The 24,975-nt window shown below is 40.5% G+C and overlaps 1 protein-coding gene across 1 annotated transcript in view; it reads right to left on the bottom strand.

Moving 5' to 3' along the window:
* Window positions 1-9,663: 9,663 nt before the first annotated feature.
* Window positions 9,664-24,975, bottom strand: part of SCAF11 (SR-related CTD-associated factor 11) — a 30,168-nt gene continuing 14,856 nt past the window's right edge. Inside the window, exons 8-14 of the mRNA XM_010006288.1 lie at window positions 24,577-24,666; window positions 23,169-23,272; window positions 17,414-19,927; window positions 13,343-13,689; window positions 10,737-10,907; window positions 10,160-10,279; window positions 9,664-9,792 (exon numbers count right to left, since the gene is read on the bottom strand). Coding sequence (XP_010004590.1) covers window positions 9,664-9,792; window positions 10,160-10,279; window positions 10,737-10,907; window positions 13,343-13,689; window positions 17,414-19,927; window positions 23,169-23,272; window positions 24,577-24,666 — 3,475 coding nt within the window. The remainder of the gene's footprint in view (window positions 9,793-10,159; window positions 10,280-10,736; window positions 10,908-13,342; window positions 13,690-17,413; window positions 19,928-23,168; window positions 23,273-24,576; window positions 24,667-24,975) is intronic.

Consider the following 24,975-nt stretch of genomic DNA (forward strand, 5'->3'; position numbering starts at 1 on the left):
TTTTCCCAGCGTGAAGTGTATCCATTTATAACTGCCTATTGCCTGTTCTATTAGCATCCAAAAATGTGGAAGACCTCCCGACCACCATTTCTGCTGTGTCCGTAGGATGTGCAGTAAAAATATAGACCTAACAGTTTATGTTATAGAATGGCTTTATTTACTTTGGTGACTGTTTATAGTTTTTAAATAAAAGACTGAACATTTACTGGTGTCCTTTTTTTAGTGCCATACGGATGAAAACAGCTGGAATAGCTAAAAGAAAATCAAATGTCGGTTGTGCTTTAGAGAGCAGGCATTCCAAATGGGTTGTTGTCCAAAAAACAACACCATTTTTAGTAAGACAAGAGGAACAAGCAGTGTTCCCTGTCACACAGACACTTTTAAAAATAATTCCCTTTCCCAAAGGGGAGCCATTGTGAATTTGATAGGACATCACACAAAGAGGTCTGTCAAATAGCAGCATTAACATTTGGTAGAATATGTAATTTGGTGGTTTGGTTTTGTTTGTTGTTTTGCTTTTTTTTTTTTTCAGAGAAAACGTCAAGTGTTTATTTAAAAATAGAGTGTGTATTGAGTAACCATGGGTTTTGACACAACCTGACTACTAACTGTGTGAGAACCAAATTTGGCCATAATGAGTTGGCACTAAATATGGAACTAATTAATATTTCTCTGGAAAACACAGTATATGTAGCTCTGTTGCATTTGCTGTTATCTAATGGATTGAAGACTGATTAATAATTTTACATGATCATTGAGAAAAAATATTTACTAGATTGTAAAATGTGAACCTATGCACACAGACAGGAATTGATTCTAATAGTTGTAGGAAATACAGCATGGAATAATGGGATTAAAATATGAAAGAGAGAAATGGGGTACAGAGGGAAGGAAGTTGTGGAAATCCCACTGCTTGGGTTTGCCCTCTTCTAAGCAGAGTTACTTGTGTGAGCAGTCTGACACTGCAAGGACTGCAGACATAGGGATCTAGGTGGACCTTTCCCTCTCCTACCATTTCTGTTACAGATCACTGACCACTTCAAACAGCCCAAACATGATCTTCAGCAGTGCTTTTTCTGAGTAAAAAATGGGGGGCAAAGTATGGATTACATAGTTGCAGCTTGTGCTGTGTAGTAGGGATGTGCATTACTGATGTGTGTACGTATACGTAGCTTTGCTGTGAAATACTTGCTGGCCAGTTGCTCCAGGAGAACATCCCATTTCAGGATCTGGTTGCCAAAAAGCAGAAACACGCAGAATTCTCACAGGTTGCTTGGCAATGTGACCGTTGCCATTGCAGAGGGTTGCCAGCTCTGTGTCATCTGCATTTCTGTACTTGTTAGTGTTGTCCTTGCACGTGGTCTGCATCAGTCTGCATCAAACTCCCTGTCCCTTAACTCTTCACAGATGCAGGTTGTTTGTGACAAATCCAGTTTTTGAACGTTCATCGAGGGAGAGAGCAACTGGCACTGTGTATTTCAGATGACACGTGATACCCAGCATTCTACCGTTGCAGGTATCGGGGGAATGCATCATTTTTATTAGGTGTCTTTTCTTCATTGTGAGTTACACCACTGCTCCTTGCCACTAATGGAAAATGCCCTGCCTTTCCCAGTGAGTGTCATCTCAGGAGCACAGACGTAAAGGATGTGTTTTGCCTTGGCTCCAAAGCATCTTCTTGAAGAAGTGTACAAACTTCTCGGGGGGGGGGAGGAACATAATAAGACTGTTATACTAATTCCAGGTTAAGTGTAATTTTTTAAATGAGGAAAACGCTGGTATCTACAGTTGAAGTTCTGGTTTTTGAAGTGTTCCTCAGTATAGTAAGGATACTAAAAGCACCTCTTGCCGAAGTGCTACTCCTCAGTGTCTGACTTTCCTAGAGGTTTTTGAGTTACCAGCTGTACAGCAACAGGGCACTTTGTTGATGTGTGTTGACCTCCACTGAAAACCATTGCACCAACATTACCTGGAAGGAGAAAGAGCATTACAGTTGCTCATCTTTTCCCTGGTAATTTACGCCTGGCTTTGCTTGATGACACAGCACCCCGGGGTTTCTTTGTGGTGCCTGAGGGCAGGGTCGGGATGTGCAGCCATCCCTGTTCATTACTGCAGCCAACCTATGGTTTGGGGCAAAACACATCCTAGACCGAAAAAATGTTATGGCTACTGAAAAGATTTTGTTCTCAGGTTTTTCTTGGTAGTTTCACTCTCTAGGTTCAAAAGGCGTAAACCAGAGAGAGAAGCACTGGAGCATGTAGCCAGGTTTGAGTTCAGTTCCCGGCGCTGCCAGAGATGACCTCTAGGGCTTGCAGCAAGACACGGCAGTGGAAGTGTCTCATCTGCTGCAACACTGAGGTCACAGCTCTGCCCTGCCCGGGGGCAGGTAAATCAGCAGCTTCTTGTGATGCCGTGACATGGGACAGCCAGGGATACCTGTAATCACCCCGTCCTACTCCTCCCTTTCTGCCTTTTCTCCCAGGCAGTCATTAGGCTCAGTCGCTCCTTGCATGGGTGGCTGCAGAGCTTTGTGGCTGAGGTCCTGTCGCTTCAGTCGAGACAGGGTGTGTGTGCAGGTGGTGGGGCTGGGGCTCCTGTGAGGGGAGGGTTGTGGGGTCCTGCTGGGCAGAGGGTGCCCTGACAGCTCCATGGGTGTGGAACCCTCAGGCTGTGGGGATTTCACATCGACTACTTTGAGTTTGTGAATCGCTTGCAAGTGCCAGAGAATTCAAGGCTGATTGTTTTAAGTTAATACCAGTTCACTTCTGGTGAGATGGCAGTATGTTCTTAAATTACTGTGACTTCAGAACGGCCCTCAGTTGGTTTCAAGAGCCTTCTGGTTTTCCCGTGGTTGTGTCCCAGCTTGTTGTTTCTCATGGCATTGCTGCCATTTGTGCCTTGGCTTCTGCCTGTCTGCGATAAGAGATAACCAGAGAGTAATCTGAGTTGATACCTTTACCTTGGGTAAAAAGCAATGCAATATTAGACTAACAGAAAGCTTACAAGGATGAATTGTGGTACAGGCTTTCTTCTGCTGCTATGCTGGGTGGCTTTTTTACAGTTGTTTTAAGGTAGCCTTTGAATACCTTTTTTAGGTGGATTTGCTGCAAACTGCATTCTGGGAGAGTTTGCTGATTTTGTTCTTTGGGGGTTTTAAATTTGCCTGTCTATAGGGTGACTTGCTTTCCTGGTAAGTTTTTCTGCTACCCAAATGTCTGCTTGTTCCTTATCTTTGGGCAGGGCTCTCTGTTGATATTGTTTAGGATGCAGCTATATGTTAGGATGCAGCTATAATGGTGAAACAAAAAGTATGAAACAAGTCTTCCAGGATGGGAGGTTGTTCCCTCATCCCAGTTCTGCTGCTGGCTTCAGTGGGTGTCTTGCTAACCAGGCCGCAGCTCCAGGAAGGTTAGCTGGATCTCAGTCACTTTGCTGGTCTCTGGTGAAGGGTGTGCTAAGGAAGGAAGACGGGCCAGTACTTTAAGTTTTTTTTCCTTTGGAATAAGGTCTTAGAAACAGGGAGCTTGCAACTTGCACCGTTTAGAAAGGTTAATATGATTATGTCATTCCATTAGATGTCCTTGGGGTAATGAAGAAACAAGGTGGGTTCTGTTCTGGGTGTGTCTCCCTGTGCTGCTCAGATGGGATGTAACCTTCACAACCCAAGAGCTTTGTCCACACTCTGGGACAGCCACTCTGGGCCACTGCCACATGCTGGTGGGGCTGTCCTACGTGTGCCACCTGGGGTCAGCAGGGTCTAGAAGGGTCACAGCTTCAAATCTCTTTTCTGCCCTAAGCCTCAGGGAAGTCTTGGCCAACTGACCCTTTAGTAAAACCCACAATGCAGCAAAAATCCAATCAAGTGCCCCAACCTATGTAACAGGAGGTGCCTGCGCTGCATGGGTTTGTGTGTAGGTTGTACTTCCCCCCAGTATGAAGTCTTGTATGTGTATTAGAACACTAAGTTAAATAGTCATCAAATCCCTTCTAGGAACTTCCCAGGGATGCCGGGCTGTGGCAGTCCAGCTCCCTGTGCCCTCTTTGGCTTGGTGAGGTGGCTGCAGAGCTGCTGTGTGTCAGCGAGGGAGGTGGGGGTTGAACCCCAGTGTGAGGAGGGTCTCTCACACCTCAAGTTGTTTATTTAATCCCTCACCTTTCAGGGATGTTGAGGTTACATAGCAAAGCCATGTGCTTTGTAGAGAGAGCAGCAGCTCTGCAGCATGTTGACATTAGGCAGAGATGGTCAAATCAGACAGATCTTGTGCCTTCCAAAGACACCGTCATATTTTCAGGGGGAACGTCTTGGAGTACCATGGTACCATGCGCCAGTAAATAATGATGGTTGAGCAAGCTGAGTGTGTAATGAGCCTTTTCTTCTAGGTGCTGTGCCCTGGGGCTCCATCCCTGCAGGTAGCGTCGAGTCCCTGGTCCTGCTGCTGCCTCTGGGCTCTGAGCAGAGTGAGCGCCCGAGCTCTGGTGCCTTGGCTATTGGCTCTCCCAGCAAACGTCTGCACTGCCCCTGCCAGCACATCCAGAGTCCCGCTGTAACTTGTGGAAAGAAAAAAAGCAGCAGCAGTGTTCCTGTCTCATACTAAAGGAGACTCTACACATGTAAGCTACCTCCTCGAGAGCCCCACGTTATTGTAAAAGGCCCTGGAATTTACAATTCTCACTTCCAAGTGTTGTCAGTCTGTTTAATCCCATCTGCCACTGCACTAAGGCATCTAGGAATCCCTGGCTATTTTTGATTGATGCTCATTATAAAAAATTCCAGTGGTTGTAGGTTTAATTTCTGCAACACTTCATGACTAATAATATGACAACCTGCTGCCAAGATTCCTTGGGTTTGGCTCCTGCAGTAATTTTTCTGTGTTGGATTCCACACTGGGTTTGACTGTCTCCTGTGCATAATGAGCATCTACTGCATTGCTGCACTTCTCTGTATCTATTGCACAAATGGTCTATAGAAATGAAGATCAGGTTGGAAGCTTCCTCTTGGTGTGTGTCTCAGGGAGTTGTGACTGAGGAATATTGGAAATGTAACAGTCAAGTGCAAGACAAGTTCCATATCCCAGCCTGTGCCTTCTCACAGCTTCATCTCCATTTGGGCAAGTAGTTACTTGTGCTTTTAGGGTTGGTTTTGTGTTTGGTTCTAGTTTTTTTGTTTTGTTTGGAATCTCTAGGCTAGCAGTTAATTTTTTAAAATCTTCAGAGGCGCCATTATTTTGAAAGCTGCTGCATCTATTAGGTACTCTTTCATTACTGAAATAGGCTATCTATGTTATCTAGTCCTTATTAGTATCTACTTTTTAGAAAGTATTGATTAATGTTAATGTTTTAATACTTAATAATACAGAAAAATATTGCCAGCATTGTCTTAGAATTGTAATTCAAGAGGTGTATGTCCACCTCTGGAATCAATGTATTTGTTTTACACACTGGTGTGTTAGGATGCTCAAGATAGGGCTTTTGGGGAAAAGAACAAACCCTGATTCTGGCAGTAGGCTCCAGCAGAGTGATCTCTACAGCAAACCGAGTGAAGATTTTAAGGCCCTGCTTGCAGAGGCAGGATTACTGGGGAAGGAAGGGGAAAAAAAAAAAAAAAAAAAAAAGGCTTTAGCTGTTCAGACTTACGTGGGGAAGAAGTTTCCCACATGCACAAACGAGCCTGCAGTGGCACTTGCTCAGCAAATACCACAACTTCTGACTAATGAGCTCCTTCTGCCCTTGCTGCTGTCCCCACACACTGCTCCTTTTTGTGTGTTCTGGGCCTGCCCATGCTCAGCAAGTTCTGTCTGGGTGGTGCTGACACTGTTCAGCTCCAGTTACATCTCCTTCCTCCCAACAGTTTGCTTGATGCAGGATTCACCCCTTGAGGGGACCGAGGGAGATGATTCTCCTGACAGCCTGGGTGTTGTCACCCAGCCAAACAACCCAGACCCTCTTGGAAGTTCCCAGAGCAGGCAGGCAGTCACCTTGGGGGGACAGCAGGCTCTAGCACAGCTTCTGTTCAGACTTACGTGGGGAAGAAGTTTCCCACATGCACAAACGAGCCTGCAGTGGCACTTGCTCAGCAAATACCACAACTTCTGACTAATGAGCTCCTTCTGCCCTTGCTGCTGTCCCCACACACTGCTCCTTTTTGTGTGTTCTGGGCCTGCCCATGCTCAGCAAGTTCTGTCTGGGTGGTGCTGACACTGTTCAGCTCCAGTTACATCTCCTTCCTCCCAACAGTTTGCTTGATGCAGGATTCACCCCTTGAGGGGACCGAGGGAGATGATTCTCCTGACAGCCTGGGTGTTGTCACCCAGCCAAACAACCCAGACCCTCTTGGAAGTTCCCAGAGCAGGCAGGCAGTCACCTTGGGGGGACAGCAGGCTCTAGCACAGCTTGTGCCTGCACTACCCATGGAGGTACCTCACTGAGGTACAGAAGGGGTTATCCTAGAAGGTACAGTGATGCCTGGAATGCAGCTCCAAGGAAGACAGGCTGTCAATCCCCAGGGGGCCATTCAGTGAAGCCCACTGGCTTAGTGGGTACTTGCGAGTGCCCAGGAGGACATGGCCTAGGTGGTCTGAGTCCTGCCCGTGGGCTCCATGCAGCAGATGATAAAGCACATGGAGACCCCAATTCTCTAAGACCAAAACCTGGTGTCCCCACTGCAGCATGCACAGGTAAATGGACATTTTGGCACATGCAAATATTTTCCCTCAGCAGGGAGCACCTGTGGCCAGGCAAAACAGGGTGGGGACAGGCCACCTGGAAACAGGAGGTAAAGGTGGGGGGGCTCCAACAATGCAGAACGAGGTTAAATATGCACATGTGCAGTAGTACTGAGATTGCTTTCTGAATAAACCGCTTGAGGCAGAATAACTGAAGAGCAAACACAGACCACTGACAACTTAGTGAAAAGAATTTATTAGAAACTGTTAAGCACTACACAAAACTAATTTTTAGAGTTTTTTTTTTCAGTAGAGAGCACTCCAGCCTTCTGCTACAAACACCATTTCACAGGCTTGGGGCAGCCACCGCGCCCCCAAGGGCCACGCAAGGAAAACCCTTTGCCATTTGCATGTGTTGCCACAAGGTACAGAGTTCCACAAGTGTTTTCCTCAAGGCAATTTGGATCAAATTAATTACAGAAAACCCTCAAGGCATCAAGGGGGCTCCGCATCCCCCTTGCTTTGCCTTCAGTGCTAGTGCAGGTTGGGACTTCCAGTACAAGGAATTTCAATAAATAGAAAAACAGCTTTCATACTATTTTAACAAAAAACATGGCTACAAGGTTAAAGCACATGCCTTCCTGGGCAGTCCCACTAACAGAGACCTGACTGCTTTGTGGGAAAAAAAATAGAAATCATCTATGTATTAAGGCAAGGTATTTATTTCATTTTTTTAATTCAACATAGAAATGGCAACAAACTGCATATTTTCTGATACGTTCTGAAGGATTTAATTGTAAAAAATAAAGTTCTTGATCATATGCTATTCTATCCAATATTCTTCATTGTGTTTTGAAATACAGTGGAGCATCACTATAGTCACTGCCCCAACAATGTGGCAGCCAGTGACAGCTTCTCTTCCAGCCAGGAGCTGCAAAACAAGCCATTAGTGACCCTCTCCCCTCTCCCAGTTTAAATCCTCTATTGGTTCTTCCCACCCAATTTCCACCTTTCCTCTGAAAAGGGAAAAAAAAACCCCAACAAACTACAAAAGACTTCTCTGGCTCCTGAAAGGGGTTTTTATAGCAAGGCTCAACTGTATAGATAAAAAGATATAAAAAGTCATTAAAATCAAAAAATCCAGAGAAAAATGTAATAAAAATAAGTACACATGGCATGATAGACCAGGACAGATATAGCCATTTGCTACAACATTTTTTGAAAGTGCTCATCAATTATAGCTTAAAATAGTTCAAGAGATCATACAAATTGGTACTAGAGTAAAACTGAGTATTTTGAAAAATCTAAAACCTGGCTTGTCTGTAGAAAATATGTTACCTGTTTCTAATTTACATAGCATTTTTATTTAGGCACAGAAAAATAAATACAGTCAACTGCTTCATTGAGTCTGCAGAAAGTTATAGTTAAAACCAAGTGATCAACTGTTGTGACAAACATCACATTTTTTACAGATATATTTCTCATATTATCATGTGTGTACAGGAGTGTATACCCCCCACTTAATCCTCAGGCTTCTTCAAGTCACTTAACTGGGTAAGACTGAGGTTTCTGCCAAGAAAAGTCCATTTGGGAACCACTACTACTGGCTATGAAGAGACAGATAATTTCTCAGAAAGCCCAACTGATGCTCTCTGCCAGAATGGTTTATTCATCCTTGTGGGCCCAGCTCCTTGGGGTGGAGCAGAAGCCAGGCTGAGCCAACACCAAAGGCTGCTACTGCACAGCAGGACTGGAGGAGGAGTGTTGAAATTTTAATAACCCTGAGATTAAGGGAACAAATATCTCTGTTTCAAGAGTAAATCTGCTTCTCCAATCCAGAAGGATTCCAAGGTGTTCTAATCATAACATGTACACACAGTGCTCTGTTTCAGCAACCCTCCCTGCTGCCACCTCAGTAAAACTGGTGTTACCTTAGGTGTAAGCATTCCCCTGGCACCTTCAATGCCACCACATCTGCTTTTAAAATGTTTGTGGTACCTCTCTGAACTTCTCTCCATTCAAGTGCTCAGGGAAACAGAACAGCTGGTGCACCTGACTTCAGAGTGGTCATGTTCAATGACACCAGTCTGGTGCTCCATGCTACAGTTCTCAGTAGTGAACAGAAGTAGTACACAGCTAATTTTGGCACAGGGGCCTTTCTCTGATCAACTGGGAGCCTAGTCACAAATTCCAGCTTTCTTGGCTTTACTTGAAGAAGAAAACAGTTTCTGTTTCTGAACATCCAGCTCTAGCATGCTCATTTCCTACTAGCTAAGAGAAGGGTTAGACATGAACTGAGGTTGTCAGTGTGTGGCAACTGAGGTCCTTTCAGTACATAAAAATTATTCAAGCTCATCCCACTACCTTGAAACAAATTGAAAAACATCACAAAGAAAACCAAGCAGCATAATTTTTATTTGGTGTTACAACAGATGTGCAGCACCCACAGTTTTGGGCACTGCATTTTACTGTTCATGATTTTTCTCTTTAAAACCTAGTTCTTCTGTTCAGACAACTCCACGTGCCTTTTTTATATACACATCATGACCCCTGCATTCAGCCTGTCCAGTTAACACTAGAAATATCTGTCAAGGCAATACACTATTTTGTCTTTGCTATAATTAGGGAGAATCAAAAGAAAAATTTTACTTTAATCTGACCCATTACATGTACTGTACATACCAGTTCCAAAACCAAGTACTCAGAAATTTCTAATTTAATGCACTCTGTTATTCAAGTCAAAATGCTGTACATCTAAGTATCCACACAATCATACATCCCTAATGATTTTTCTTTACATCTTTATTTTTTCTTAGACATCTGTTTTTAAAAAGGAATAAAGAAGTCGCCCTGTAGATCTATATTTCTTTAGAACAAAACATTATATACTACATTGAAAAATAATTTTATCAAAACCACTGTCATGTACAATTTTCAGTTAACGGTTCATGTTGAAATTGCACTTTGCAGATACAATAAAATTAAAAACTGAAAACATGTTCTACTTCCTTTCACAGGAGACAGCCTCTTCAGGATTCTTCTTCCGTGAATGTTTGTACTTGTCCACATAGGCTTTCACTAGATTTGCCACTTTTGCAGAATTAACTTCTCCACTCTTGCTATGACAAACCTACAACAGATTTAAAGGAAAAAAAAACCCAACACATGACTGAAACATTTTGGTTGATTTGCCACTCTTCCACATTATTTATTTTTCCTATAGCTAAAGTTTCTCCAGTCTCAGACGGAATAACTCTGGAAACTCCTCACACTTCCCAATGGCTTCCCAAATACTTCTGAGTCAAGCCTTTCACACAATAAATGACTTATGTTCTGAGGAGCTAAGGAAGCTCTCATGGATGGAAAAAGACAAAACTATTTTTACTTTCCCTGTTCCCCCTCTCAGCAACTACCAGCTGTTCCCACAAGATTAAGAAATCCCCCCCAAGCCCTACCTGATTGAACTGTATGCATTGTTGCTTACTACATCAACTTACTTTATCAACAGCTTTCCGCACAATTTCTTTATACTCTTCCTTGGTGATGTCTTTATTTTGGTAGAAAGGCTTAATAGCTAGTTTGACTTCTTGTGCTGCTTTTTCCTGAATTAACAATTTCTGATGAAAAAAAAAAAAGTTGAGTGTTATTTTTTCACTGCCTGCCTATGTATCTTACCACAGATTAAAACTTCACAGAAAAAAAGTTACTGCAGAAGACTCAGAAATCCTGCTCCCTGACCTCCTGAGAGCTGCCTGTGTTTTACTCAGAAAAGAATGTTGTCCCCACAGCAGTGAGGTAACATTTGTAACAGTGCTTCTTTGAAGAAGACTACATTAAATAGAGTCAGATTGCTAGTTTTATGTCCTACAGCTGCCACCAAACTATCACACACATGATGGTAATAGGTATACTACACAGAAGGGGTATTGTCAGTATTTAAAATTTGTGTATTTAAATATATAAATATATGCATCTATCACATATAAATATCAGTATGTATTAATATACTCTGAACATTGAACTTGCCTGGTCCTTCTTCGAGCTATCTGCACTGGCTTCCACTGTTACACTTGCTTTGTTTTCTCCCAATTTTACAGCTGCATTAGAGCTCTTGATGTGACTTGACGACGTCGCGTTACTCGAACTTGGTCCCTGAACTGTTCCCACACTTCCCACAACTGCTGCTGGAGCAGGCAAGGCTGGAGCACTCATGTTATTACTCACATGAGTAGCATTTGGAATACCCTGTTTTAAAAAGTTATCAGTAGTTAATACATTATCCTTCAGTATGACATTGTGCCTTTCCAGAAGTCTCAGCAGCTACAGAAAGAGCATGAATACTACATGATGTGTGGTTCATTAGCTAATTTCCACATTGTCCATTATTATGGAATGCACACACATTATATCTACTAAAAGGTAAAAAATAATAAAGCTTGAAAAGTAAAGCCTCCTTCATGTCACCACTGTGGTTGCTAGATTCTTGCTGTGACCCCTGTGATAAAACAAAGTATCCTGCAAATAGGCACAGAAGGTGTTAGAACACAGGGAAGGAAATTTATGGCAGCAGAACCTGATTGTCACAGGAGTGTACAGGAAGACCTGTTCTGTAAATCAGATGCACTTAAAAAAAAATCAGCACCTAAACAAACACACAAAAAGTTACCTCAAACTAGACTTGTATTCCTGCATCATAATGATGCTGCCTGAAAACATATATTTTCACGTTTCTTTTCAGCTTGAACCTCCAAATTTATTTCAAGTGTAAACACAAGCACAAGTCTACCTGAGGCAAGGGTTGAAATGCTGGTTGAAGCACCAGGATCTGTTCTTCAGGAAAAGCCATTTTCCATACACTTCCAAACAGGCACTGTTGATACTTTGGAACTGAGAAATTAAGTAGCGCTCCGGCCTCAGATAGAGGTGATTTTTAGCAAAAGCCAAGAACACATGCTCCAGCATGTTGCTGGCAGACCACCCCAAATGCTCCTCTGTGGAAGCTAATCACCATTCCTCTTTGCACATCTGCATTTATCCAGATGGAAAATAATTAAACAGGAATTTGAGGTCCTTGGAAAGGACACAGCCTTAATCAGACTGCCAACAATCACCAGGGCGCTCTCTCCATCCTTCTTTCAATGGGAAGGACGGGGCGAATCCTGCAGCATCCAGTAATTTCTGTTGTGCTGCCACCAAGAACTTGTTCAATGAAAGCTCAAAGAAAAAGCTGCAGTAGCTCCAGAGAGCATTCAGTTTCATGGACACCCTTCTACAAAAGTAGGTAAGAGCAACAAATGTAATGTAACAGAGGCTTTACTAATAAATGACTATTTTGGAGCAATACACAATCTTTATAGAAATGTATTTATTGCTGCAGTTAATACTTCACAGAGGTTTGTAGTTCTGATGTCTTGCATTTTTAGAGGTGAAACCTACTGAATGTCCAATTGTGAACATATTTTAATTAGACAGCAGGCATTAATTAAACCATCATTTTAGTTCCAAAAGTACCTTCCTGTTTTACTTTGCAGAGTACTAAAGTATTTCATATGGCCTGTAACCCACTGTACTTCGCTTCTTTTGTCCTAAGTTAACGAATATCACCGGCAGCTGAAAGTGAAACAGATCTAGGCCATTTGTCAGTCTGCTTCAAATCTTTAGATTTGATGCATGAAAACAAACAGCTAGAAATCATTGTTCTAGAACATCACTTTTTCAAACTAGAATGCAGGGGAAAGCAATTTAGACTAGAGCAGGCAGCCTACAACAAAAGAACAGCACAAACCTCAGTGAAACCCTGAAGAGATCACAGATGCAGCGTTGCATCTCCTGGCAGGAAGATGCGTGGCATTTTCCTGGAAGTTATTCATATTCCTTTTCCTTATATAAAAGCTCTTAATATAAACAGCTGGCTATAGGAGGAGCTCACACACACAAAGGCTGTCTTATGATAGCTTGAAAGGCACAAAAAGATGGTTTGACCTGCCCCAAGCACAGCAGTCTTTTTGAAACTGAAGAAATGAAGTAGAAGTTAGGTCTCAAACAGGACATGCAAAACCAGGAGAATCACGCACGACAGAGAAAGTGAAACATACCAAAGAAAGCTTGGAAATTATTAACAAAAAGGCTCAAAAGATTAAACACAATAGAAAATGGATGGGGGGGAAGCTGCTGAGATTGTGACAGCTGGAGAATGGAAGTGTAGAACAAGTGGGTGCTAACACAGTACTTGATAATTTTCCTCTGCTGATACACCCCATGGGATGAGAACTGCAACCAAGAGGCTGAGGTCACTTCCTACATGCTGCTGAGAAGGGATTCAAGCATTTCCTAAAGCTTAAAAATCAGGCTTTGAAGAGCAAAACTTCAGTTTTGGAAATGGGGCACTTTAAAAAGAAAAAGGTAATGGACAAACTGATGAAGTTTTTTAGTGTTCCATTACCAGCTGCAACACCTTGTGTTACGGTGTTGTGTATTATTATTTAAAAGCTGCAGCACCAAAACAGCCCCCTACTCTCACGGATACTTCCCACTTTAAATCTGATGTGGGGTGGAAAACGAAGGCAAGAGAGAAAGAAACTGCAAGTATAAATTTATCATGTCCATGGTATCCAAGAGAAGAAACCCTTCACTGACATTACTGCAGTACTGCTCTTGCCAGGGCTTCTGATAAAGCATACCTGCAATTGTTTTCCATCTTGCTGTGAAGCAATGTAGTTGACTTGTTGAGATGGTGGGGGTGGAGGTGGAGGCGGAGGTAATCCCTGAGACAAATTTGTGGGAGCAGCTACCTGTATGAGAGGCACTCCAGTAGGGAGATGCATGGGCATTGGAGGGGGGATGCTGAAAGGATTTCGTTGCATATTCATCATGGGAGGAGGGACACCCACTGGATACGGAAAGATATTCATAGGTTGGTGCTGTGCATTCACTTGTGGCATTACATTCATTTGCTGCTGCTGCATCATATTTATTGGTAACTGAGAACCATCACTTTGCTGGTTGCCTTGGTCTTTGAGGTTTGGATCTATCAAAAGAAAAAACAGACAGTATATGAAGTAGCAAACCCGTAAGTTATAAAGCAAGAGTGGAGCCAGGTGCCTGAACTCCTCACAAAGTGTGGAGTATTAAAAAGCTTTCTAAGGTGGGAATACTTTAAAGGTATTGCACTGCATTATTACACAGCATTTATCATCAGACATGTCACAGAGCCAAATCCTAGTTTCTGAGCTTTAAAACTAGGTTACTTGCTATGGAAGCCTGAATTTTGAAGTTGTTTTCTCTACTTGTTCCCAGAGCGCAGTTAGATTATTTCATCACAATGAAACAGTACTTCTTCCCCAAAGAGCAGGAAGACAACATAACTTATCCAGCTTCTGCAATTGCAGAAGGTTAGTCAGACATTATCACATAGGCAGCGCACTGCTCCCCTTTCCCTGGTTCACAAACACTCTCTGCAGCCATTTCTGCTACAGAAATACTCTGCTAGGTTTTGTTTTTTTTTCACTGAATAATAAATCATCCTCAACCAATTTCAAAGTTGTTTATATTTGGAAGGAGCTGTTCAAACACCCTGTAATGGTTCAACAGGCAAAACCTAAAAGGAGAAATAACCTCTTGAAATGGCACTTCCTTAAAAAAATTACTTTTACTCTGTCTTCAACAGAAGCTGAAAAGTTAAAAGTCTAGATACATGCAGCAAACCTTCCAAAAGTCAAGAAGCTAATTCTGAGAAAAAACTGATGGGTTGTAATCACAGAATGGTTTGGGTCAGAGGGGACCTTAAAGATCCTCTAGTGTCAACCCCCGGCATGGGCAGGGACACCTCCCACTAGACCAGGTTGATCTAAGCCACATCCAACCTCGCCATGAACACATCCAGGAGGGGGCATCCACAACCTCCCTGGGCAACCTCCTCCAGTGTCTCACCACCCTCACACTAAAGAATTTCCTCCTAATGTATAACCTAAATCTAGCTCTCCTCTTCCAGTTTAAAATCATTACGCCTTGTCCCATCACTACATGCCCTTGTAAGAAGTCTCTCTCCAGTCCCTTCCTTGAGGAACCCTGTCACCTAATGCAAATGGATTGAGACTTAAACCCTTATCCTTCACCCCAAATTAACTATTTTAAAGATTATGGGATAACAGAATAACTAAGGTTGGAAGAGTCCTATCAAGACCACTTAGTCTCACCTGAATTCATGTTCAAAAAGTGAATATAGCAGTGTGATTGTTCCTGAACTATATGAAGTAAAGTCTGCAAATCACAGTATTTTAAATTAAAGGTTTAATAACTTTTGCTTGCAGCAGACTCAAAGTTGACAATGTTGCCTCAAAACTAAGGAGCCATTGATGCAGTTGTCTCTGAAAAGAGAAAATTGCTGGCATGCAGGATGAAAATGGATAAAAATGAAAGACAAAACAAGGAGATAAAAGGGAAGTTCAAGTGTGGTTGTCTTCACAACTGGATTTTACAGTTTTAAATGCAATTCACATCTGTCTTTTATATCAGAGCATTAATAACCTGTGGATGACTTCTTAGCTATTCAGAATCACTCATCCATAAGTCACTCACTTTCTACCAACAAGTTTATTTCTGTCAGGGCGGCTACCTCTTAAGATACAAAATACTGGAAAATATTAGACTTCTATCGAGACTTTTAGAGGAATTTTAATGCTGAAGTAACAGTAAAAGTAGTGGTTTTGCATTTATAACCCCTCCCATGATTTTTTCAGCATATAAAGAGAAAAATGCTTATTTAGAAGATCAACATCAACATAATGATTTGTGATCTCAAGAATCTACTCTGTGAGTCTGCACAGGCAAATGTAAATCTTGAAAAAAATTACCATTTAGAAAAAGGTGTGCAGTAAACCTAGAAGTAACCATGAAGAGGATATGCTTTCTCTTCAACTAATTTGATTTACTTAAGTAGCACTCTTCAACTGCACGGTCTTTAAATCATAGGTTAGTCAGTCATTATCACATAGGCAGCGCACTGCTCCCCTTTCCCTGGTTCACAAACACTCTCTGCAGCCATTTCTGCTACAGAAATACTCTGCTAGGTTTTGTTTTTTTTTCACTGAATAATAAATCATCCTCAACCAATTTCAAAGTTGTTTATATTTGGAAGGAGCTGTTCAAACACCCTGTAATGGTTCAACAGGCAAAACCTAAAAGGAGAAATAACCTCTTGAAATGGCACTTCCTTAAAAAAATTACTTTTACTCTGTCTTCAACAGAAGCTGAAAAGTTAAAAGTCTAGATACATGCAGCAAACCTTCCAAAAGTCAAGAAGCTAATTCTGAGAAAAAACTGATGGGTTGTAATCACAGAATGGTTTGGGTCAGAGGGGACCTTAAAGATCCTCTAGTGTCAACCCCCGGCATGGGCAGGGACACCTCCCACTAGACCAGGTTGATCTAAGCCACATCCAACCTCGCCATGAACACATCCAGGAGGGGGCATCCACAACCTCCCTGGGCAACCTCCTCCAGTGTCTCACCACCCTCACACTAAAGAATTTCCTCCTAATGTATAACCTAAATCTAGCTCTCCTCTTCCAGTTTAAAATCATTACGCCTTGTCCCATCACTACATGCCCTTGTAAGAAGTCTCTCTCCAGTCCCTTCCTTGAGGAACCCTGTCACCTAATGCAAATGGATTGAGACTTAAACCCTTATCCTTCACCCCAAATTAACTATTTTAAAGATTATGGGATAACAGAATAACTAAGGTTGGAAGAGTCCTATCAAGACCACTTAGTCTCACCTGAATTCATGTTCAAAAAGTGAATATAGCAGTGTGATTGTTCCTGAACTATATGAAGTAAAGTCTGCAAATCACAGTATTTTAAATTAAAGGTTTAATAACTTTTGCTTGCAGCAGACTCAAAGTTGACAATGTTGCCTCAAAACTAAGGAGCCATTGATGCAGTTGTCTCTGAAAAGAGAAAATTGCTGGCATGCAGGATGAAAATGGATAAAAATGAAAGACAAAACAAGGAGATAAAAGGGAAGTTCAAGTGTGGTTGTCTTCACAACTGGATTTTACAGTTTTAAATGCAATTCACATCTGTCTTTTATATCAGAGCATTAATAACCTGTGGATGACTTCTTAGCTATTCAGAATCACTCATCCATAAGTCACTCACTTTCTACCAACAAGTTTATTTCTGTCAGGGCGGCTACCTCTTAAGATACAAAATACTGGAAAATATTAGACTTCTATCGAGACTTTTAGAGGAATTTTAATGCTGAAGTAACAGTAAAAGTAGTGGTTTTGCATTTATAACCCCTCCCATGATTTTTTCAGCATATAAAGAGAAAAATGCTTATTTAGAAGATCAACATCAACATAATGATTTGTGATCTCAAGAATCTACTCTGTGAGTCTGCACAGGCAAATGTAAATCTTGAAAAAAATTACCATTTAGAAAAAGGTGTGCAGTAAACCTAGAAGTAACCATGAAGAGGATATGCTTTCTCTTCAACTAATTTGATTTACTTAAGTAGCACTCTTCAACTGCACGGTCTTTAAATCATTTCCAACTTTAAGCAAAACCAAAATGCCATCAAAACAGAAATCCCCTATCTCCACACCTAAAAACCCTTATAGGACACGAAGACTACAGATTCATCCTCAATCCTTTTGAAGAACTAATCGACTTGAGCCAGGTGTCTGTGACTAGGATTTTACTCAGCTACTGCAGCTGTGACTCAGGTTTTGTGTTTTAAAACTATAAATACCTTGTTCAGGTGCCTCCTCCTCTTGTCTCATGCCCCATCCAGACTGCGGGCTTGATGAATTACGTCCTCTTCTTGAATAATAATTCTGCACATCAGCAGGCAAAGTCTTTCTCACAGCCCAGCTGGATGCAGATGTCCACCCAGATCTGTCAGCAGGTGTATCGAAAGAATAATCTTGTTCATTCTTACGCTTGTATGGCTGATGTTCTGGGAACCTCGACGTTTCATTCCCAGAAACATTTGCATTCCCTGAGAAAGGTCTTCTGTTTTGCCAGTGGTTTTCACTCTGGTCTCCATACATGAAACCACCTCTCCCACGCCCACCTCGGCCACGCTGACCCCTCCCTCGATTCGGAATCCAACCTGAACCAAAGTTTTTATTCCAAGAGTGTCCTGAATTATCATGCCTGGCATCTTCCCAATGTGGTTTCTCTCTCTCTCTGTTCCTCACTTCAGGAACAGCATTTATTCTTTCCATTACCCAGTCTGGACAATCATTCCTCCGCTTGTCCGAGGAACACTCATCAGTGTTGTTTTTTTCGGTATTATCCTTCTCTTTTTTAAGACTTTCATTCTGTTTCTCTTGATCACTTCTTCTGTATCGATCATTTCCTCTGGGACTCCTCCAGCTGTCACTTGACCTTCTCTCTTTCCATCTAGGTGAATGACTGTCCCGCTCACTTCTAGAGAATGAAGAACCTTTACTTCTTGTCCTAGATCGTGATCTTGACCTAGATCGTGACCGTGACCTAGACCACCTCCTAGTTCTTCTTTCTCTGTCACGATCTCTTCTTTGACTATCTCTATCACTGCTTCGAGACCTAGATTGTTGCCTTGGAGATGAATCCTTAGTTCTTGACCGAGAAGATGATCTCCTGCTTTCCCTGACCGTTTCCCTTTTGGGAGATCGAGATGGTGTTTTTTTCTCATCTTTGAGCATCTCTCTCTTCGGAGACCGAGATGAGGATCTCCTTCCCTCCCTGACAGTTTCCTTCTTGGGTGACCGGGAGCTTCTGTCTCTGGTCACCTCCCTTTTAGGGGATGGTGACTGAGATTTCCTGCCCTCTCTCCTAGAAGGAGACCAAGTTGTTGATGGAGAGTGAAATCTAGACCTTCTAGTTCTAGTCTTTTTTTCTTTTTTGAGTTCTGACTGGCATTCCTTTTCTTCAGGAATAACTTCATCTTTTTTGTCAGAAAGTTCTAAAACTGATGTACAGTTTCCCCCATCACACCGTAAGTTCACTTCTTGCTCTGTGGCTTCAACTGGTGGTAACTGCTCAATCTGAGGTTCATTCTGGTCACTGCAAAATGAGTCACAGTCCATGGGTATCATTTCATTATTATCTTCACCAAAATGTTTATGTTCAGCATTTACCTGGGGTGACTCTGAAGTTCTATCCTCTTCACTTTTTGGCATGACAATGTCTTTTGAGGATTGCTCAGATGTATTGTCCATAGAAACACTGTGTACTGATGTGTCTGGTTCTTCATCTGGAACAGTTTTTACGTTTTGAATATCTGTACTTGCACAGTCTACTATTGTTTCTTCTTCAGCCTCAGAATTATCTATTTCTATGGCTTCTGGACGCTGAGGCAATTCGCTTCTAGGGCTCTCTAATGGCTGATCTTTTTGCAAAGACTCTGGATATTCCAACAATTCATTTTTTGGACTAGCTGTGGGTTGATCTGTTTTTGTCACAATTTCTACGTTCTCCATCAATTCACTTTGAGGGCTACACAATGCCTGATCTACTTTTTCAAAAGTTGCATGGTCACATTCTTCATCTCTAGGACTAGCTACTGTTTCCATTTGCTCACCAGTATTTTCACAGAGGTCCTGATTCTTATGATCTGCATTTTTTTCCGTAACAACTTTTACTTCAAATTCCTGACATTCACCTACTGAAGCTGGTACTGGAGATTCTTGGGCAGAAAAATTTACATCTGCATTGCTTGAAGTATCTTCACTTTTGTTACATTCTCCTGTAGTTACCTCAATTTCTGCATGTTCAGTACAGCTTTCCAATCCGTTAGCAGATTCTGTTTCTGCATTATTTTTCTGTGAAAAGCTTGTGTTACTGCTTTCATTATCTGACTGCTGGTCTTTATCTAATGTCAGAACTGCTTCAGACTCAGCAACATCATCATCTTCCACTGAATCACTGGATGACTTTTCTGATCGTGTAGAGCTTCTCAGTTTCTTTTTAACCACAGGTGTTTGCTGTTTAACTATTCTTCTAGACTTCCGTTTTGGAGGAGCCTTCTCTGATTGTGAAGGAGACGTACTCAGGGATGGGTTATTGCTATCAGAGGCGCCACACGCAGAACTGCTCGACCGAGGTGAGCTCCGAGATTGACCCAAAGTCTCGTTTTTGCTGTTTCGTGCAGACCTTCTTCTAGGAGTAGTGCTGACCAATTTCCTTCTAGTTCCTCTAGTGCCAGATGAACCAGAAGCTTGCTTTTTCTCTTCTCCTTCTTGGGTACACGCAACAGCATAACCTTTGCCTAAAGATTCTAATAAAAGTAGATTACATTAAAGTCTGATAATAACTATTTATCCAAACACAGTCAAGAACGTAAAATAAACAGTTTAACAGACATCCTTGTATAATACAATTTAAGATTTAGCATGAAGTGTTGCCACACCAGTTTTTAATTTTTTTTTTTGCAGCAGAGACTTACTCTTTAAAGAACAGAATCAAGCTAACAAAGTGACACGTTAGACATCTAAACACACATTTTAGAAGCAGCATCAGCACGGCTACCTGGACAGTAATGGCATCCACAATGAAACCACTATTGTTATGGCTGCTCAAAGACAGTTAGCATTTAAGCTGTTAGAAAAGGAATGAACCACACAACATTGTTAGCACGTTCCTGTCATTCTAAAGTGCAGGCATATTTGCAGCAAACACTCAATACTATAGAAAGTGACATTATAAAGTAGCCATCAGTGGATGATCACATGGGAACGAGCTGATCAGAAGCAGCAATGCCAGCATAACTCTCTTCAAAAAAATCTAATTTCAGACAGGACAAACTCATTCACCAGTTATAAGACAGACTCTGCACATTTCATGGCAAACAGGTCTTAAACTCTGCTGCTGCAAAGCCCTCAGGGTGCCTGCAGTACCTAACAAACTGGATAAGGAGTGTAAGTTTCGATGCAGCCTAGAGCACATCAAAAAACCTAAGGCTACAAGGAGCATGACTTTAAGTCACACACAGCAGCACAGGAGCTCTTGTGTGGATACTGTAAAATTTATTTCCTACTATCCAGAATTTGACAAAAGTCTTTGTAGGGAAGCCAAGGGTTACATTCACTGGAAATGGAAGACTGTACTTTTGAGGGCTATAAAAGCTTATGAGGGGCAGCTCAGGAATTAACAATTAGTGATAATTAGGTAAATATACTTGAATGTAATACTTCAGAGCTAAAAAAATTTCTTGAATTGACCATTTTTTTTCATACCTTGCATAGACTTTAGAAAGTGTCAGGAATTTGGTTTTAAAATTACTTTTTACAGCTTCATGTTCATATAAAACAGCAGAAACTTGCTAAGAAAGATTAATTTCTATGGATTTTGCAACAGCTTTATCACATCACAAACTCTTGATTCTGACTTTTTGTATAACGTTATTTCCCCTGCTTTTACTGCACTCAAATATTTATTAAATGTATACTTGAACAGAACAGGGAGGGGTGTAAAAATAAAATAATAAAAAATGCTTAAGCAACCATCTTTCAGGCACTATTTGGTAAGAAGCATAAGTTTGCGCTTTTTTATGCATGTATTTTCAGTATTTTCTTAATTTTTCTGCTGTTCTTCACCTCTGCAGGAAGTCCCAGTGTCCTCCCTGTTTCCTCCATCTTCTGACTTTTTCCTTCATCTCTCATACTTCCTTGTAAGAGAAGGCCTTGCTCCCTTCTCCTTTATATATATTTGCCATGCATCTCTAACAGCAATCAGGTTAGGCTTCTTTGCTTTTCCTTGCTTTTGTCCTTTCCTTTTTTTGTGTAAGTTTGCCATATAACTGAACGGGAAAGAAACACTCAACAGAATGTGACCTAAACCTCAAGGGACATCTTCACATCCAACATCCCCTATTTCACTAGGAACTTGAAAGACTGTGTCCTACTTTCTGCATGTTTCTTAACAGTAGGAAGTCTTTAAGTCATACTTTAAGATGACTTATAAAACTTTAATGTCAACATATTATGATGTTTTAAGATTCAATCTTGATGACTGTGTTTCAGTTTGTCCACAGTATTAAGTAATGTATTACCTTAAACCTCTGAACTCCAGTGCAGATGTGGCAAGACATGGGAACTAAAAAACTAAATTAACTGAAAAATTTATTTGCTGTGCATTCTTAGCTTGATAATTTCACATTTCAAAATCACACCTTTAAAAGGGGAGTAGAATGCTTATATAATCAAGACAATAAATGAGTACATTTTATTCTAAATATAAATCTTAAAGCAAAAATATTGGGAAAAAATTTCCTTTTCCTTTGCTGTCAAGACTCTAACTCAGAATTCTCCTGCTTCTCCAAACAGACACCTGAAGGAATTTAGTGCCATCTTCTGCCTTGGGAGTTGACCATGTTATCAGTATTTGTAGAACAGTTGCTGATATGATCAACAGCAATTACTCACATATTCTAAATAGTCTAATGTTGAAAAACAAAATCTGGGGCTTATTTAAATATTCTTTGCATTTTTTTTTATGAGAAAAAAAGCTGTTTTGGTTTGTTGTTTTTTTTAAATGCTTCTGGTGCATGTTAACAAAGAAGCCGGACCGTGTTAAGCAGAAAGATGAAGGAAGAATCAAGAGATATGAGCTAGCATATATACTCATTACTACTAAAGAAGAAATGGTTAAGCAAGAGTTAAATTGAGAAGCCTGAGGAAACAACCTATCAATTTTTCACCAGGGAATGCAGAGGTGAAATAAGTACTTTTAACAAGAATGCATAAAATTAACTAAACATCCTTTTTATGATCCTTTTACTACTTAAACCTTTCCAGCAGTTCACTTACTGCCTCCAAATTTTTCTAAGCCAGGAGACCCAAATCTCCCACATCTTTTTGCCTACTAGTTAAGTGAAAGTAGTGTAATTTCCAATTCAAAGAAAGTGTGATCTCTAGCCTTAAAAAACAGCACTTCTTTGTTTTAATTTATTTGAACTTGTGCAGCCTGTTGGAAGAGAAACTAACATTATTGCTGAGTGTGGAGAGAGAGACTGTTAAAGCAACTGCAGGAAGGTAATTCCTTCCATGTCTTGGTCTTCTGCTAAATTCCTGATAGACCCTAAATTTGAGCACCTTTGCAAGCTTTTGCACTGTAGGCATACTCGAGGAGGTCCACTCATTAGAGTGTTTCCTAACTATTCTTCTTCTGTCAGAAAATTGTTCCTCACACTGCAAAATAGACCACTGAAATGCACCAAGCAATTAATAACACATGAGATTCATCCTTGAATAGGAAAACAGCTGCAAAATGAAAAAGTGTTGAATTTAGAAATGAAATTAATCCTCACATGATGAACAGTTCTGACCATTTTGGTTCACCTTCTATATTCTAATTTCAGAAATAAATCAGCTGGTGTTTTAATAGCACCAAACTGCATCAAAAGAGATTTTTTTTCTCCCTGTTAACTCTAATTATATACTCTGCTTTGATTTCTGAGAATCATACTTTAAGAATACTCCACATGAGCTAGAAATAAAACTTACAAAAAAAAAGTTTACCAAAGTTTTCCAAGGGCCTGATACTTGGAAGAATTGTCCCTGTCAGTGTAGTGGAAGTGAGAAGAAAGGTCTCAGCTTGAGCTCCATGAGACATTAAAGGTATTCTGGAAAAGTAAAAGCATGAACATCAGTTGTTTTAGCTGTTTGTAGCAAGTTCTGGAAATGATGCACAAAACCAAAACTGGGCAACCATGACACTTCCAACCTCACTGCAGTTGGAGAGAAAAGCAAAGCTGACAAAGAACAAAACTTCCCTTCTATTACTTAATTTCAGGCTTATATTAAAGCCTAATCTAAGTAAAACAGTTTCAGCAAAGTATGTTACATTGAAACAATACAAATCTGACGTTTTTTCCAAAGCCAAACATCAAACTGTAACAAACAGTCTATTCCAAACTAGAAGGCTCTACTACTGGAAATAAAATTCTGAACACTGATTTATTACTTCAGTAGAAGACTAGCCTCCTCTGCTGAAAAATGAGAAATAGTCTACACAAAAATTTAACAAAGGCTTTTTTTTTAACATAGAAGATAAATGCATACTTATTCAGAATGGCTAGGCAATCTTTGGGATGAAAACAGAATTTAGTTATAGATCAATAACTTTTCAATCCAAATCGGTGATAATTTGAACTTCTCACAAGGAAAAGTACATGTAAAACCATTTTAATTAATTACTAAAATACTAGGTGCAGATTTAATTATAATTAGAAATACCTTTACTTGTTCTTTAGTCTTTAGGCTTTGTTTTACTCCAAATAGAGTAGAAAGGTATGACGTGAAATTAAGATTATTGACAGAAACAATTTCTTACTGTGTTATTTTAAAGTCAGGGACTTTTAATGCTTCTGTTTTATATTCATGATAACATCCTTAGAGTATGTTTTAATATGCATCTGGTCTCTGACAAAAAATATTTTATGTTCTTTGTTTCATTTGATACTCTCCTTCTAGATTAATTTGTTTATAGAAAAACACAGAAAGAAGTGTTAGAACCAACCCACAAAATGGGGGGAGAAGGAGGCAAAAATCAGAATCAGATTAATGGAAAAGCAAACGTAGTCTGACTGCAAATGATCAAAATAATTTAAAAAGCACACTGAACACTAGCTTCCAATTAGAAACTATATTTAAACTTGAATTTCTGTGAAGAAGTGGCATATTGCAATGTACAAGTCAGTGGAGTTGCTATGCTGGCCGTGAGTATGAAAACAACATTAAGATATACAGAAAAGATCTGCTGATGTGAAAATAACATGCAACAAATACACAAAAACTTAGGTTACACTCAAAGACTCTTCAGCTTTATGATCAAATTATATTCTATCTGAAGAGCAATTTGAATTAATCATATTTCAAACCTGAAATATTATATAAAGATTCTTTGCACTATGAATACAAAACATACCTTTCAGCTCTAGCAAGCACAGATGAACAGGACAATTCCAGTTCTTGTCTCTTCTGTCTGATGGCTGCATTGACTTCTGTGAATTCTGTACTGAAATGTAGATTTCATACCAACAGTTACAAAAAAGTTAACTTTGTACTATGACAATTTTATATTTCAGTAACTGTTTCTACCAATGTCTTTTTTAAAAAAATAACTATCAGAACACTTTGAACGACCATGATGAAATTATGTATGGGTATTATTTAGAGGGAAAAAACAGTAAACATAACAGAAGTCCTAAATAAATGAGGCAGACTGAATGGAAAACAGGAGATGAAATGTGTCTTCTGTGGAGTTGAAAGATGGAGAAACTTTGCATCCTTAACAAATTAACTCTCTTGCATGTACGGCAAAAAA

This window comes from Chaetura pelagica, unplaced genomic scaffold, assembly GCF_000747805.2.
Source record: "Chaetura pelagica isolate M959 unplaced genomic scaffold, ChaPel_1.0 scaffold108, whole genome shotgun sequence".
Lineage (NCBI taxonomy): Eukaryota > Metazoa > Chordata > Aves > Apodiformes > Apodidae > Chaetura > Chaetura pelagica.